The sequence below is a fragment of the Heterodontus francisci genome, chromosome 4, assembly GCF_036365525.1.
Source record: "Heterodontus francisci isolate sHetFra1 chromosome 4, sHetFra1.hap1, whole genome shotgun sequence".
NCBI lineage: Eukaryota > Metazoa > Chordata > Chondrichthyes > Heterodontiformes > Heterodontidae > Heterodontus > Heterodontus francisci.
The window spans coordinates 13601146-13615368 of record NC_090374.1 but is presented as its reverse complement, the minus strand read 5'-3'; the positions used below and the strand labels follow the sequence as shown (position 1 = coordinate 13615368).

The 14223-nt window shown below is 48.4% G+C and overlaps 1 protein-coding gene across 2 annotated transcripts in view; it reads left to right on the top strand.

Moving 5' to 3' along the window:
- Positions 1-14223, top strand: part of LOC137368900 (uncharacterized) — a 79347-nt gene that overhangs the window by 51739 nt on the left and 13385 nt on the right. For both annotated transcript variants that reach the window (XM_068029165.1, XM_068029164.1), the window contains exons 7-9: positions 8867-8920; positions 9002-9043; positions 13966-14015. In XM_068029165.1, the coding sequence (XP_067885266.1) occupies positions 8867-8920; positions 9002-9043; positions 13966-14000 (131 nt within the window). In that variant the 3' untranslated portion in view covers positions 14001-14015. The remainder of the gene's footprint in view (positions 1-8866; positions 8921-9001; positions 9044-13965; positions 14016-14223) is intronic.

Here is a 14223-nt window from a genome sequence, read left to right as displayed (position 1 = left end):
GACTCCTGGTGGGTCAGTGGTGGGTGGACTCCCTGCCGGAGGAGTTGACACCTTTTGAGTGGAGCAGAACTGATGAAGGGTCACTGACCTGAAACGTTAACTCTGCTTCCCTCTCCACAGATGCTGCCAGACCTGCTGAGTATTTCCAGCATTTCTTGTTTTTATTTCAGATTTCCAACATCTGCAGTATTTTGCTTTTATTTCAATGATCTAGACCTGGGTATACAGTGCCTAATTTCAATGTTTGCTGATAACATGAAACTCAGAAATGTAGCAATCAGTGACACAAAGATTGGCCGAGTGGTTCACAGTGAGGTTGAGTGTCTTGGGTTACAGGAAGATATAGATGGGATGGTCAAATGGGCAGGAAAATGGCAGATGGAATTTAACCCTGAAAAGTGTGAGGTGATACACTTTGGAAGGAGTAATTTGACACGGAAGTATTCAACAAACGGCCTGAAACTGGGAAGTTCCGAGGAACAAAGAGACCTTGGCGTGTTTGTCCATAGATCTCTGAAGGCAGAAGGGCAGGTTAATAGGGTGGTGAAAAAGGCATATGGGACACTTGCCTTTATCAATCGAGGCATAGATTACAAAAGCAGGGAGGTCATGTTGGAGTTGTATAGAACTTTGGTAAGGCCACAGCTGGAGTACTGTGTGCAATTCTGGTCGCCACATTATAGGAAGGATGTGATTGCACTGGAGGGGGTGCAGAGGTGATTTGCCAGGATGTTGCCTGGGATGGAACATTTAAGCTATGAAGAGAGGTTGGATAGGCTTGGGTTGTTTTCGCTGGAGCAGAGAAGACTGAGGGGTGACCTGATTGAGGTGTACAGGATTAGGAGGGGCATGGACAGGGTGGATCGGGAGCAGCTGTTCCCCTTAATTGAAGGGTCAGTTACGAGGGGACACAAGTTTAAGGTGAGGGGCGGGAGGTTTAAGGGGGATTTGAGGAAGAACTTTTTTACCCAGAGGGTGGTGACGGTCTGGAATGCACTGCCTGGGAGGGTGGTAGAGGCGGGTTGCCTCACATCCTTTAAAAAGTACCTGGATGAGCACTTGGCACGTCATAACATTCAAGGCTATGGGCCAAGTGCTGGCAAATGGGATTAGGTAGACAGGTCAGGTGTCTTTAATGCATCGGTGCAGACTCGATGGGCCGAAGGGCCTCTTCTGCACTATTATTCTGTGATTCTGTGATAGTAAAAGACTTCAGGAGGACTTCGGCAGACTTGTAAAATGAGTAGACAAATGGGAGATGAAATTTAACACAGAGAAGGGTGAAGTGAAACATCTTGGTAAGAAGAATGAGGAAAAACAATATGAACTAGTTAGTCAAACACCATTTGCTTTTACCAAATCCGTGCTGACTTCCATCAATTAGCCCACACTTGGTGAAATGCCAATTAATTTTGTCTTAAGATTATTATCTGCGAGGTGGAAACAGATTCAATCGTTTCTTGAACAGGGAGTTGGATATATACTTGAAAGCAAGAAATTTTCATAGCTATGGGGAACAAGCTGGTGGAGTAGGACTAACAGGATTGCTCTCTCAAAGAGCTGGCATAGGCACGATGGGCCGAAAGGCCTCCATCTGTGCTGCATCATTTTATGATTTACAGCACTGGAGCTGCTTGCATCTTACAATTAGTTTCCAATTCTCAAGTTGAAGACAGCATCGGCTCCTGCACTATTAAACACTGCAGAGTTGTAAAAGCAGACTCGGAGGGCGGAGTTCCAGTGCGGTGAATATAAAAAACTTACCTCGGGGATTATCGGAGCAGACTCGGAGGGCGGAGTTCCAGTGCGGTGAATATAAAAAACTTACCTCGGGGATTATCGGAGCAGACTCGGAGGGCGGAGTTCCAGAGCGGTGAGTATAAAAAACTTACCTCGGGGATTCTCGGAGCAGACTCGGAGGGCGGAGTTCCAGAGCGGTGAGTATAAAAAAATTACCTCGGGGATTCTCGGAGCAGACTCGGAGGGCGGAGTTCCAGAGCGGTGAGTATAAAAAACTTACCTCGGGGATTCTCGGAGCAGACTCGGAGGGCGGAGTTCCAGAGCGGTGAGTATAAAAAACTTACCTCGGGGATTCTCGGAGCAGACTCGGAGGGCGGAGTTCCAGTGCGGTGAGTATAAAAAACTTACCTCGGGGATTCTCGGAGCAGACTCGGAGGGCGGAGTTCCAGTGCGGTGAGTATAAAAAACTTACCTCGGGGATTCTCGGAGCAGACTCGGAGGGCGGAGTTCCAGTGCGGTGAGTATAAAAAACTTACCTCGGGGATTCTCGGAGCAGACTCGGAGGGCGGAGTTCCAGAGCGGTGAGTATAAAAAACTTACCTCGGGGATTCTCGGAGCAGACTCGGAGGGCGGAGTTCCAGAGCGGTGAGTATAAAAAAATTACCTCGGGGATTCTCGGAGCAGACTCGGAGGGCGGAGTTCCAGAGCGGTGAGTATAAAAAACTTACCTCGGGGATTCTCGGAGCAGACTCGGAGGGCGGAGTTCCAGAGCGGTGAGTATAAAAAACTTACCTCGGGGATTCTCGGAGCAGACTCGGAGGGCGGAGTTCCAGAGCGGTGAGTATAAAAAACTTACCTCGGGGATTCTCGGAGCAGACTCGGAGGGCGGAGTTCCAGAGCGGTGAGTATAAAAAACTTACCTCGGGGATTCTCGGAGCAGACTCGGAGGGCGGAGTTCCAGAGCGGTGAGTATAAAAAACTTACCTCGGGGATTCTCGGAGCAGACTCGGAGGGCGGAGTTCCAGTGCGGTGAGTTACCTCGGGTGGGAAAACAAACTGAAAAGGTGACGTCACAGGAAAGCTGTGACCTGATTGGCTGGTAGGGAATCTGTACCGAATTTGAAAATAAAACTGATAAAAATTGATTAAAAGACTAATTAACTAATTAATAAGTAGAGTAACTAAACCAGAGGGAGGAGATTACTGTATTTAGTTAGCATTTAGCTCCATCCATCAATATTGGCGACCACGCTCTGGAAGTGGTTCAAGAGTTCACCTACCTAGGCTCAACTATCACCAGTAACCTGTCTCTAGATGCAGAAATCAACAAGCGCATGGGTAAGGCTTCCACTGCTATGTTCAGACTGGCCAAGAGAGTGTGGGAAAATGGCGCACTGACACGGAACACAAAAGTCCGAGTGTATCAGGCCTGTGTCCTCAGTACCTTGCTCTACGGCAGCGAGGCCTGGACAACGTATGCCAGCCAAGAGCGACGTCTCAATTCATTCCATCTTCGCTGCCTTCGGAGAATACTTGGCATCAGGTGGCAGGACTATATCTCCAACACAGAAGTCCTTGAAGCGGCCAACATCCCCAGCTTATACACACTACTGAGTCAGCGGCGCTTGAGATGGCTTGGCCATGTGAGCCGCATGGAAGATGGCAGGATCCCCAAAGACACATTGTACAGCGAGCTCGCCACTGGTATCAGACCCACCGGCCGTCCATGTCTCCGTTATAAAGACGTCTGCAAACGCGACATGAAATCGTGTGACATTGATCACAAGTCGTGGGAGTCAGTTGCCAGCATTCGCCAGAGCTGGCGGGCAGCCATAAAGACAGGGCTAAATTGTGGCGAGTCGAAGAGACTTAGTAGTTGGCAGGAAAAAAGACAGAGGCGCAAGGGGAGAGCCAACTGTGCAACAGCCCCAACAAACAAATTTCTCTGCAGCACCTGTGGAAGAGCCTGTCACTCCAGAATTGGCCTTTATAGCCACTCCAGGCGCTGCTTCACAAACCACTGACCACCTCCAGGCGCGTATCCATTGTCTCTCGAGATAAGGAGGCCCAAAAGAGAGTATTTATTGTAGAAATCTAGCACCAGGGACCATATAGTTAAGTGTATCATAATTTAGTAAGGATTTAATAAGTATTTATTTATTTTATATTAATTAACTAATTAGTGCTAGAAATGACAGTTAGAGGAGTGAAGTGCTTCACCTGTGAGATGTGGGAGGTCCGTAATGCTTCCAGCGTTCCGAACGACTACATCTGCAGGAAGTGTACCCAGTTGCAGCTCCTCACAGACCGCATGGATCGGTTGGAGCGGCAACTGGATGCACTTAGGAGCATGCAGGTGGCAGAAACCATCATAGACAGGAGTTTTAGAGAAGTGGTTACACCCAAGGTGTAGACAGATAGATGGGTGACCGCTAGAAGGGGCAGGCAGTCAGTGCAGGAATCCCCTGTGGCTATCCCCCTCTCTAACGAGTATACCGTTTTGGATCCTGTTGGGGGGGATGGCCTATCAGGGGAAAACAACAGCAGCAACCAGAGCAGTGGCACCACGGCTGGCACTGTTGTTCAGCAGGGAGGGACAAAGTGCAGAAGAGCAATAGTTATAGGTGACTCTATAGTCAGGGGCACAGATAGGCGCTTCTGTGGACGTGAAAGAGACTCCAGGATGGTTTGTTGCCTCCCTGGTGCCAGGGTCAAGGATGTCTCTGAATGGACAGGGGGCATTCTGAAGGGGGAGGGTGAACAGCCAGAGGTTGTGGTACACATCGGTACCAATGACATAGGCAGGAAGAGTGATGAGGTCCTGCAGGGGGAGTTTAGGGAGTTAGGTGGTAAGTTAAAAAACAGAACCTCTAGGGTTGTAATCTCTGGATTACTCCCTGTGCCACGTGCCAGTGAGGCTAGAAATAGGAAGATAGTGCAGCTAAACACGTGGCTGAGTAGCTGGTGTAGAAGGGAGGGTTTCAGATATCTGGACCATTGGGCTCTCTTCAGGGACAGATGGGACCTGTACAAGAAGGACGGGTTGCATCTAAACTGGAAGGGCACTAATATCCTGGCTGCAAGGTTTGCTAGCGTCACTCGGGAGGGTTTAAACTAGTGTGGCAGGGGGGTGGGAACCAGAGCAGTAGGACAGCAGGTGAAATAAATGAGGAGGACATAGTAAATAAGACCAGTAGGACTAAGAGAAAGAGCAGGCAGGGAGATGTTGCTGAGCACAGCGGGACTGGTGGTCTGAAGTGCATTTGTTTCAACAGGTAAGGCAGATGAACCTAGAGCTTGGATCAGTACTTGGAACTATGATGTTGTTGCTATTACAGAGACTTGGTTGAGGGAAGGGCAGGATTGGCAGCTAAATGTTCCAGGCTTTAGAAGCTTCAGGCGGGATAGAGGGGGATGTAAAAGGGGTGGGGGAGTTGCATTACTGGTTAAGGAGAATATCGCAGCTGTACTGCGGGAGGACACCTCAGAGGGGTCATGCAGCGAGGCAATATGAGTGGAGCTCAGGAATAGGAAGGGTGCAGTCACAATGTTGGGGGTTTACTACAGGCATCCCAACAGCCAGCGGGAGGTAGGGGAGCAGATATGTCGACAGATTTTGGAAAGATGTAAAGGTAACAGGGTTGTGGTGGTGGGTGATTTTAACTTTCCCGATATTGACTGGGACTCACTTAGTGCTCGGGGCTTGGATGGGGCTGAATTTGTGAGGAGCATCCAGGAGGGCTTCTTGAAACAGTATGTAGATAGTCCAACTAGGGATGGGGCCATTCTGGACCTGGTATTGGGGAATGAGCCCGGCCAGGTGGTCGAAGTTTCAGTGGGGGAGCATTTCGGGAGCAGTGACCATAATTCCATAAGTTTTAAGGTACTTGTGGATAAGGATAAGAGTAGTCCTCGGGTGAAGGTGCTAAATTGGGGGAAGGCTAATTATAACAATATTAGGCAGGAATTGAAGAATTCAGATTGGGGGCGGCTGTTTGAGGGTAAATCAACATCAGACATGTGGGAGTCTTTCAAACGTCAGCTGATTAGAATCCAGGACCAGCATGTTCCTGTGAGGAAGAAAGACAAGTTTGGCAAGTTTCAGGAAGCTTGGATAACACAGGATATTGTAAGCCGAGTCAAAAAGAAAAAGGAAGCATTTGTAAGGGCTGGAAGCTAGGAACAGATGAAGCCCTTCAGGAATATAAAGACAGTAGGAAGTAACTTAAGCAAGGAATTAGGAGAGCTAAAAGGGGTCATGAAAAGTCATTGGCAAACAGGATTAAGGAAAATCCCAAGGCTTTTTATACGTATATAAAGAGCAAGAGGGCAACCAGGGAAAGGGTTGGCCCATTCAAGGACAGAGATGGGAAACTATGTGTGGAGCCAGAGGAAATAGGCGAGGTGCTAAATGAGTACTTTGCATCAGTATTCACCAAAGAGAAGGACTTGGTGGATGATGAGCCGAGGGAAGGGAGTGCAGATAGTCTCAGTCATCTCATTATCAAAAAGGAGGAGGTGTTGGGTGTCTTGCAATGCATTAAGGTAGATAAGTCCCCAGGGCCTGATGGGATCTACCCTAGAATACTGAGGGAGGCAAGGGAAGAAATTGCTGGGGCCTTGACAGAAATCTTTGCATCCTCATTGGCTACAGGTGAGGTCCCAGAGGACTGGAGAATAGCCAATGTTGTTCCTTTGTTTAAGAAGGGTGGCAAGGATAATCCAGGAAATTATAGGCCGGTGAGCCTTACGTCAGTGGTAGGGAAACTATTAGAGAGGATTATTCGGGACGGGATTTACTCCGATTTGGAAACAAACAAACTTATTAGCGAGAGACAGCATGGTCTTGTGAAGGGAAGGACTTTAGTAAAGCCTTTGACGAGGTCCCGCATGGCAGACTGGTACAAAAGGTGAAGTCACACGGGATCAGAGGTGAGCTGGCAAGACGGATACAGAACTGGCTCGGTCATAGAAGACAGAGGGTATCAGTGGATGGGTGTTTTTCTGAATGGAGGGATGTAACTAGTGGTGTTCCGCAGGGATCAGTGCTGAGACCTTTGCTGTTTGTAGTATGTGTAAATGATTTGGAGGAAAATGTAGCTGGTCTGATTAGTAAGTTTGCGGACGCCACAAAGGTTGGTGGAGTAGCGGATAATGATGAGGATTGTCAGAGGATACAGCAGGATATAGATCGGTTGGAGACTTGGGCGGAGAAATGGCAGATGGAGTTTAATCCGGACAAATGTGAGGTAATGCATTTTGGAAGGTCTAATGCAGGTGGGAGGTATACAGTAAATGGCAGAACCCTTAGGAGTATTGACAGGCAGAGATATCTGGGCGTACAGGTCCACAGGTCACTGAAAGTGGCAACGCAGGTGGATAAGGTAGTGAAGAAGGCATACGGTATGCTTGCCTTCATCGGTCGGGGCATAGAGTATAGAAATTGGCAAGTCATGTTGCAGCTGTACAGAACCTTAGTTAGGCCACACTTAGAATATTGTGTGCAATTCTGGTCGCCACCCTACCAGAAGGACGTGGAGGCTTTGGAGAGGGTACAGAAGAGGTTTACCAGGATGTTGCTTGGTCTGGAGGGCATTAGCTATGAGGAGAGGTTGGAAAAACTTGGATTGTTTTCACTGGAACGACGGAGGTGGAGGGGCGACATGATGGAGGTTTACAAAGTTATGAGCGGCATGGACAGAGTGGATAGTCAGAAGCTTTTTCCCAGGGTGGAAGAGTCAGTTACTAGGGGACATAGATTTAAAGTGCGAGGGGCAAAGTTTAGAGGGGATGTGCGAGGCAAGTTTTTTACACAGAGGGTGGTGAGTGCCTGGAACTTGCTGCCAGGGGAGGTGGTGGAAGCAGATACGATAGCGACGTTTAAGAGAAATCTTGACAAATATATGAATAGGAAGGGAATAGAGGGATATGGGCCCCAGAAGTGCAGGAGGTGTTAGTTTAGGCAGGCATCAAGATCGGCGCAGGCTTGGAGGGCCAAATGGCTTGTTCCTGTGCTGTACTGTTCTTTGTTCTTATTCTGCAAAATGATAACTCAGAATTATGTCGGGACCTCTAATTCCTTTCCTTTCAAGAAGTTTTATTCTGTAAATATATGTACATTTAGAATTTTAATTATTCAATCTTCTGCTTCATTAAAGTAAATTTGTTTAGTAATTTGAACAAAACCAAGTCAGCAGTTGTGATGCTCTATTACATAGAATTTACAGCACAGAAACAGCCATTCAGCCAAACTAAATTATGCTAATGTTTATGCTCCACACAGCCTCCTCCCACCCTCTGCATCTGACCGCATTAACATATCCTTCTATTCCTTTCTCCCTTACAACAGTGACCAACCACACTTCAAAAATACTTCATTGGCTGCAAAGTGCTTTAAGACGTCACATGGTTGTGAAAGGCACTATATAAATGCAAGTCTTCATTTAATTCACACGTCATCCTGACTTGGAAGTATATTGCTTTTCCTTCACTGTCACTCGGTCAAAATCCTGGATCTCCCTCCCTAACAGCACCACCACCACCAACTTCTCAAGGGCAATTACGGGTGGGCAACAAATGCTGGCCTTGACAGTGATGCCCACATCCCTTGAAGGAATTTATAAAAAAGGTCCCCCAAGACCTCAGATTTAAGGTTTTCCTGCTTGTGTTCAAATCTGTCCATTGCCTTGCACCTCCCTATCTCTGTAACCTCCACTAACCTTACAACCCTCCAAGAATTCTGAACTTCTCCAATTCTGGCCCCTTGCCCATCTTCGATTCTCATCGTAATACTATTGGCAAGCTTGCCTTCATCCACCTGGCCCCTGAGCTCTGGGATTCCCTCTCTAAACCTCTCCGCCTCTGTACTTCTCTTCTCTCCTTTCAAGTGGCTCCTTAAACCGACCCGACCTGTTTGACCAAGTGTTTGGTCATCTGTTCCAATGTCCGTCTTTGTGACTCAGTGCCAAATTTTAGTTTGTTTACTATGAAGTGTTTTGTGACCTTTTTCTATGTTAAAAGTGCTATATCAATACCCGTTGATGTTGTGCTGTAAGATTCTATGATTCCAGAGTGAGGAGGTTAAATCAGTCAGGCAGTTTCAGAGTGGATTCTGTTTGTCTTACAGCTCAGCCTGATTCCTGTACTTATGCCAGCATAATGACTGACAGCAGCAAAAAAGGTAAGTGGCTATAAACCGATGTTCAAAATATTTTGCATATTTAAAATTCAGCCTCTCAACTAACGGAACATTCTCCTTCAGTTCAAGGTAGCAAGAAACCCACAGTCGCTGATTCAGAAGAGAGTGAGTCATTGCTTTCCTTTCAAAATACTATTTTAATTTTCTCCCCTCCTCCTCTTCCCTCAGCCTCCGAAGGCCATTCTCCTGTGTGTGAACCAAAGGCAGTTGGGACTGGGTGATTCATCTCTCTGTTATTGGGTTCCCTAACTCTGATCGGATGTATTCCTGGAGGTCTCATCACATGACCTCCAAACACCTCCCCCTCCCCATCCCAATGCTCCCACCATTGGTGCATCCTCACGTGGTGCCACTGTTCACCAATCGGAAAGGAACCAGAATCTCCATTGCCCCATTGGATAATTCTTGACTGTCAGTCAATCAGCCCATCTCTCCCAAAGTATTTATAACCAATAAACAGAAGTGCTTGAAGAAAATAAGGGAAAAATGTTCCCCTTTCCTGTACTTACCCCCAGCACTGAAGGGGTTGATGTCGGGGTAAATGTTCCCCTTTCCTGTACTTACCCTCCGCACTGAAGGGGTTGATGTCGGGGTAAATGTTCCCCTTTCCTGTACTTACCCTCCGCACTGAAGGGGTTGATGTCGGGGTAAATGTTCCCCTTTCCTGTACTTACCCTCCGCGCTGAAGGGGTTGATGTCAGGGTAAACGTTCCCCTTTCCTGCACTTACCCTCCGCACTGAAGGGGTTGATGTCGAGGTAAACGTTCCCCTTTCCTGCACTTACCGTCCGCACTGAAGGGGTTGATGTCGGGGTAAATGTTCCCCTTTCCTGTACTTACCCCCCGCACTGAAGGGGTTGATGTCGGGATAAATGTTCCCCTTTCCTGTACTTACCCTCCGCACTGAAGGGATTGATGTCGGGGTAAATGTTCCCCTTTCCTGTACTTACCCCCCGCACTGAAGGGGTTGATGTCGCGGTAAACCCCCTAGGGTAGGCGGTGGCGTAGTGGTATTATCACTGGACTAGTAACCCAGAGACCCAGGGTATTTCTCTGGCGACATGGGTTTGAATCCCACCACAGCAGAAGGTGGAATTTGAATTTAATTAATAAATTTGTAATTAAAACGAGTCTAATGATGGCCATGAAACCATTGTCGATTGTTGTAAAAACCCATCTGGTTCACTAATGTCCTCTGGGGAAGGAAATCTGCTCTCCTTACCTGGTCTGGCCTACATGTGACTCCAGACCCACAGCAATGTGGTTAACTCTTACATGCCCTCTGAAATGGCCGAGCAAGCCACTCAGTTGTACCTAACCGCTACAAAGTCTATAAAAAGGAATGAAACTGGACGGACCACCCAGCATCGACCTAGGCACCGGAAACGACAACGGCAAACCCAGCCCTGTCGACCCTGCAAAGTCCTCCTTACTAACATCTGGGGGCTTGTGCCAAAGTTGGGAGAGCTGTCCCACAGACCAGTCAAGCAACAGCCTGACATAGTCATACTCACGGAATCATACCTTACAGACAATGTCCCAGACACTGCCATCACCATCCCCGGGTACGTCCTGTCCCACTGGCAGGACAGACCCAGCAGAGGTGGTGGCACAGTGGTATACAGTAGGGAGGGAGTTGCCCTGGGAGTCCTCAACATCGACTCCGGACCCCATGAATTCTCATGGCATCAGGTCAAACATGGGCAAGGTAACCTCCTACTGATTACCACCTACTGCCCTCCCTCAGCTGATGACTCAGTACTCCTCCATGTTGAACACCACTTGGAGGAAGCACTGAGGGTGGCAAGGGCACAAAATGTACTCTGGGTGGGAGACTTCAATGTCCATCGCCAAGAGTGGCTCGGCAGCATCACTACTGACCAAGCTGGCCGAGTCCAAAAGGACATGGCTGCTAGACTGGGTCTGTGACAGGTGGTGGGGGAACCAACACGAGGGAAGAACATACTCGACCTCGTCCTCCCCAATCTGCCTGCCGCAGATGCATCTGTCCATGACAGTATTGGTAGGAGTGACCACCGCACAGTCCTTGTGGAGACGAAGTCCCGCCTTCACATTGCGGATACCGTCCATCGTGTTGTGTGGCATAATCACCGTGCTGAATGGGATAGATTTCAAACAGATCTAGCAATGCAAAACTGGGCATCCATGAGGCGCTGTGGACCATCAGCAGCAGCAGAATTGTACTCAACCACAATCTGTAACCTCATGGCCCGGCATATTCCCCACTCTACCATTACCATCAGGCCAGGAGACCAACCCTGGTTCAATGAAGAATGCAGGACGGCATGCCAGGAGCAGCACCAGGCATACCTCAAAATGAGGTGTCAACCTGGTGAATCTACAACCCAGGACTACTTGCATGCCAGACTGTGTAAGCAGCATGCGATAGACAGAGCAAAGCGATCCCATAACCAAAGGATCAGATCTAAGCTCTGCAGTCCTGCCACATCCAGCCGAGAATGGTGGTGGACAATTAAACAACTAACTGGAGGAGGTGGCTGCACAAATATCCCCATCCTCAATGATGGGGGAGCCCAGCACATCAGTGCGAAAGATATGGCTGAAGCATTTGCAACAATCTTCAGCCAGAAGTGCTGAGTTGATGATCCATCTCGGCCTCCTCCTGAAGTCCACAGCATCACAGATGCCAGACTTCAGCCAATTCGATTCACTCCACGTGATATCAAGAAATGACTGAAGGCACTGGATACTGCAAAAGCTACGGGCCCTGACAATATTCCGGCAATAGTACTGAAGACCTGTGCTCCAGAACTTGCCGCGCCCCTAGCCAAGCTGTTTCAGTACAGCTACAACACTGGCATCTACCCTGCAATGTGGAAAATTGCCCAGGTATGTCCTGTACACGAAAAGCAGGACAAATCTAACCCGGCCAACAACCGCCCCATTAGCCTACTCTCAATCATCAGTAAAGTGGTGGAAGGTGTCATCAACAGTGCCATCAAGCAGCACTTGCTTAGCAACAACCTGCTCAGTGACGCTCAGTTTGGGTTCCGCCAGGGCCACTCGGCTCCTGATGTCATTACAGCCTTGGTTCAAACATGTACAAAAGAGCTGAACTCAAGAGGTGAGGTGAGAGTGACTGTCCTTGACATCAAGGCAGCATTTGACCGAGTATGGCATCAAGGAGCCCTCACAAAACTGAGGTCAATGGGAATCAGGGGGAAAACCCTCCGCTGGCTAGAGTCATACCTAGCACAAAGGAAGATGGTTGTGGTTGTTGGAGGTCAATCATCTGAGCTCCAGGACATCACGGCAGGAGTTCCTCAGGGTAGTGTCCTAGGCCCAACCATCTTCAGCTGCTTCATCAATGACCTTCCTTCAATCATAAGGTCAGAAGTGGGGATGTTCGCTGATGATTGCACAATGTTCAGCACCATTCGTGACTCCTCAGATACTGAAGCAGTCCGTGAAGAAATGCAGCAAGACCTAGACAATATCCAGGCTTGGGCTGATAAGTGGCAAGTAACATTCGCGCCACAGAAGTGCCAGCAATGACAATCTCCAACAAGAGAGAATCTAACCATCTCCCCATGACATTCAACGGCATTACCATCGCTGAATCCCCCACTATCAACATCCTAGCGGCTACCATTGACCAGAAACTGAACTGGAGTAACCAAAAAATACCGTGGCTACAAGAGGAGGTCAGAGGCTAGGAATCCTGAGGCGAGTAACTCACCTCCTGACTCCCCAAAGTCTGTCCACCATCTACAAGGCGCAAGTCAGGAGTGTGATGGAATAATCTCCACTTGCTTGGATGGGTGCAGCTCCAACAACACTCAAGAAGCTCGACACCATCCAGGACAAAGCAGCCCGCTTGATTGGCACCCCATCCACAAACATTCACTCCCTCCACCACCGACGCACAGTGGCAGCAGTGTGTACCATCTACAAGATGCACTGCAGCAATGCACCAAGGCTTCTCAGACAGCACCTTCCAAACCCGCGACCTCTACCACCTACAAGGACAAGGGCAGCAAATACATGGGAACACCACCACCTGCAAGTTCCCCTCCAAGTCACACACCATCCTGACTTGGAACTATATCGCCGTTCCTTCACTGTCGCTGGGTCAAAATCCTGGAACTCCCTTCCTAACAGCACTGTGGGTGTTCCTACCCCACATGGATTACAGCGGTTCAAGAAGGCAGCTCATCACCACCTTCTCAAGGGCAATTCGGGCTGGGCAATAAATGCTGGCCTGGCCAGCGACACCCACATCCTATGAATGAATAAAAAAAAAATGTTCCCCTTTCCTGTACTTACCCTCCGCACTGAAGGGGTTGATGTCGGGGTAAATGTTCCCCTTTCCTGTTCTTACCCTCGCACTGAAGGGGTTGATGTCGGGGTAAATGTTCTCCTTTCCTGTACTTACCCTCGCACTGAAGGGGTTGATGTCGGGGTAAATGTTCTCCTTTCCTGTACTTACCCTCGCACTGAAGGGGTTGATGTCGGGGTAAATGTTCCCCTTTCCTGTTCTTACGCTCGCACTGAAGGGTTGATGTTGGGGTAAATGCTCCCCTTTCCTGTACTTACCCTCGCACTGAAGGGGTTGATGTCGGGGTAAATGTTCCCCTTTCCTGTACTTACCCTCCGCACTGAAGGGGTTGATGTCGAGGTAAATGTTCCCCTTTCCTGTACTTACCCTGAAGGGGTTGATGTCGGGGGAAATGTTCCCCTTTCCTGTACTTACCCTGAAGGGGTTGATGTCAGGGGAAATGTTCCCCTTTCCTGTACTTACCCTGAAGGGGTTGATGTCGGGGTAAATGTTCCCCTTTCCTGTACTTACCCTGAAGGGGTTTTTGTCGGGCTAAATGTTCCCCTTTCCTGTACTTACCCTGAAGGGGTTGATGTCGGGATAAATGTTCCCCTTTCCTGTACTTACCCTGAAGGGGTTGATGTCAGGGTAAATGTTCTCCTTTCCTGTACTTACCCCCACACTGTAAGTTCTGCAATCAGCTCTGATCCATTTTTCTTTTGTTTCAGATGTAACCTATGCAGCTGTTGTGACCACACGTTAGGAGTGATCATTAACAGTAAGTACTAAACCTGTGGAACTGAGGCGGCTCTGTTTCTCCACTCATATATATATATATATATGTTCGGGATGGTTTTCTAGAGCAGTATGTTGAGGATCCGACTGGAGAACAAGCTATTTTCGATCTGGTATCATGCAATGAGAAAGGGCAGATTAATAATCTTGTTGTAAAAGAACCTTCAGGAATGAGTGACCATAATATGATA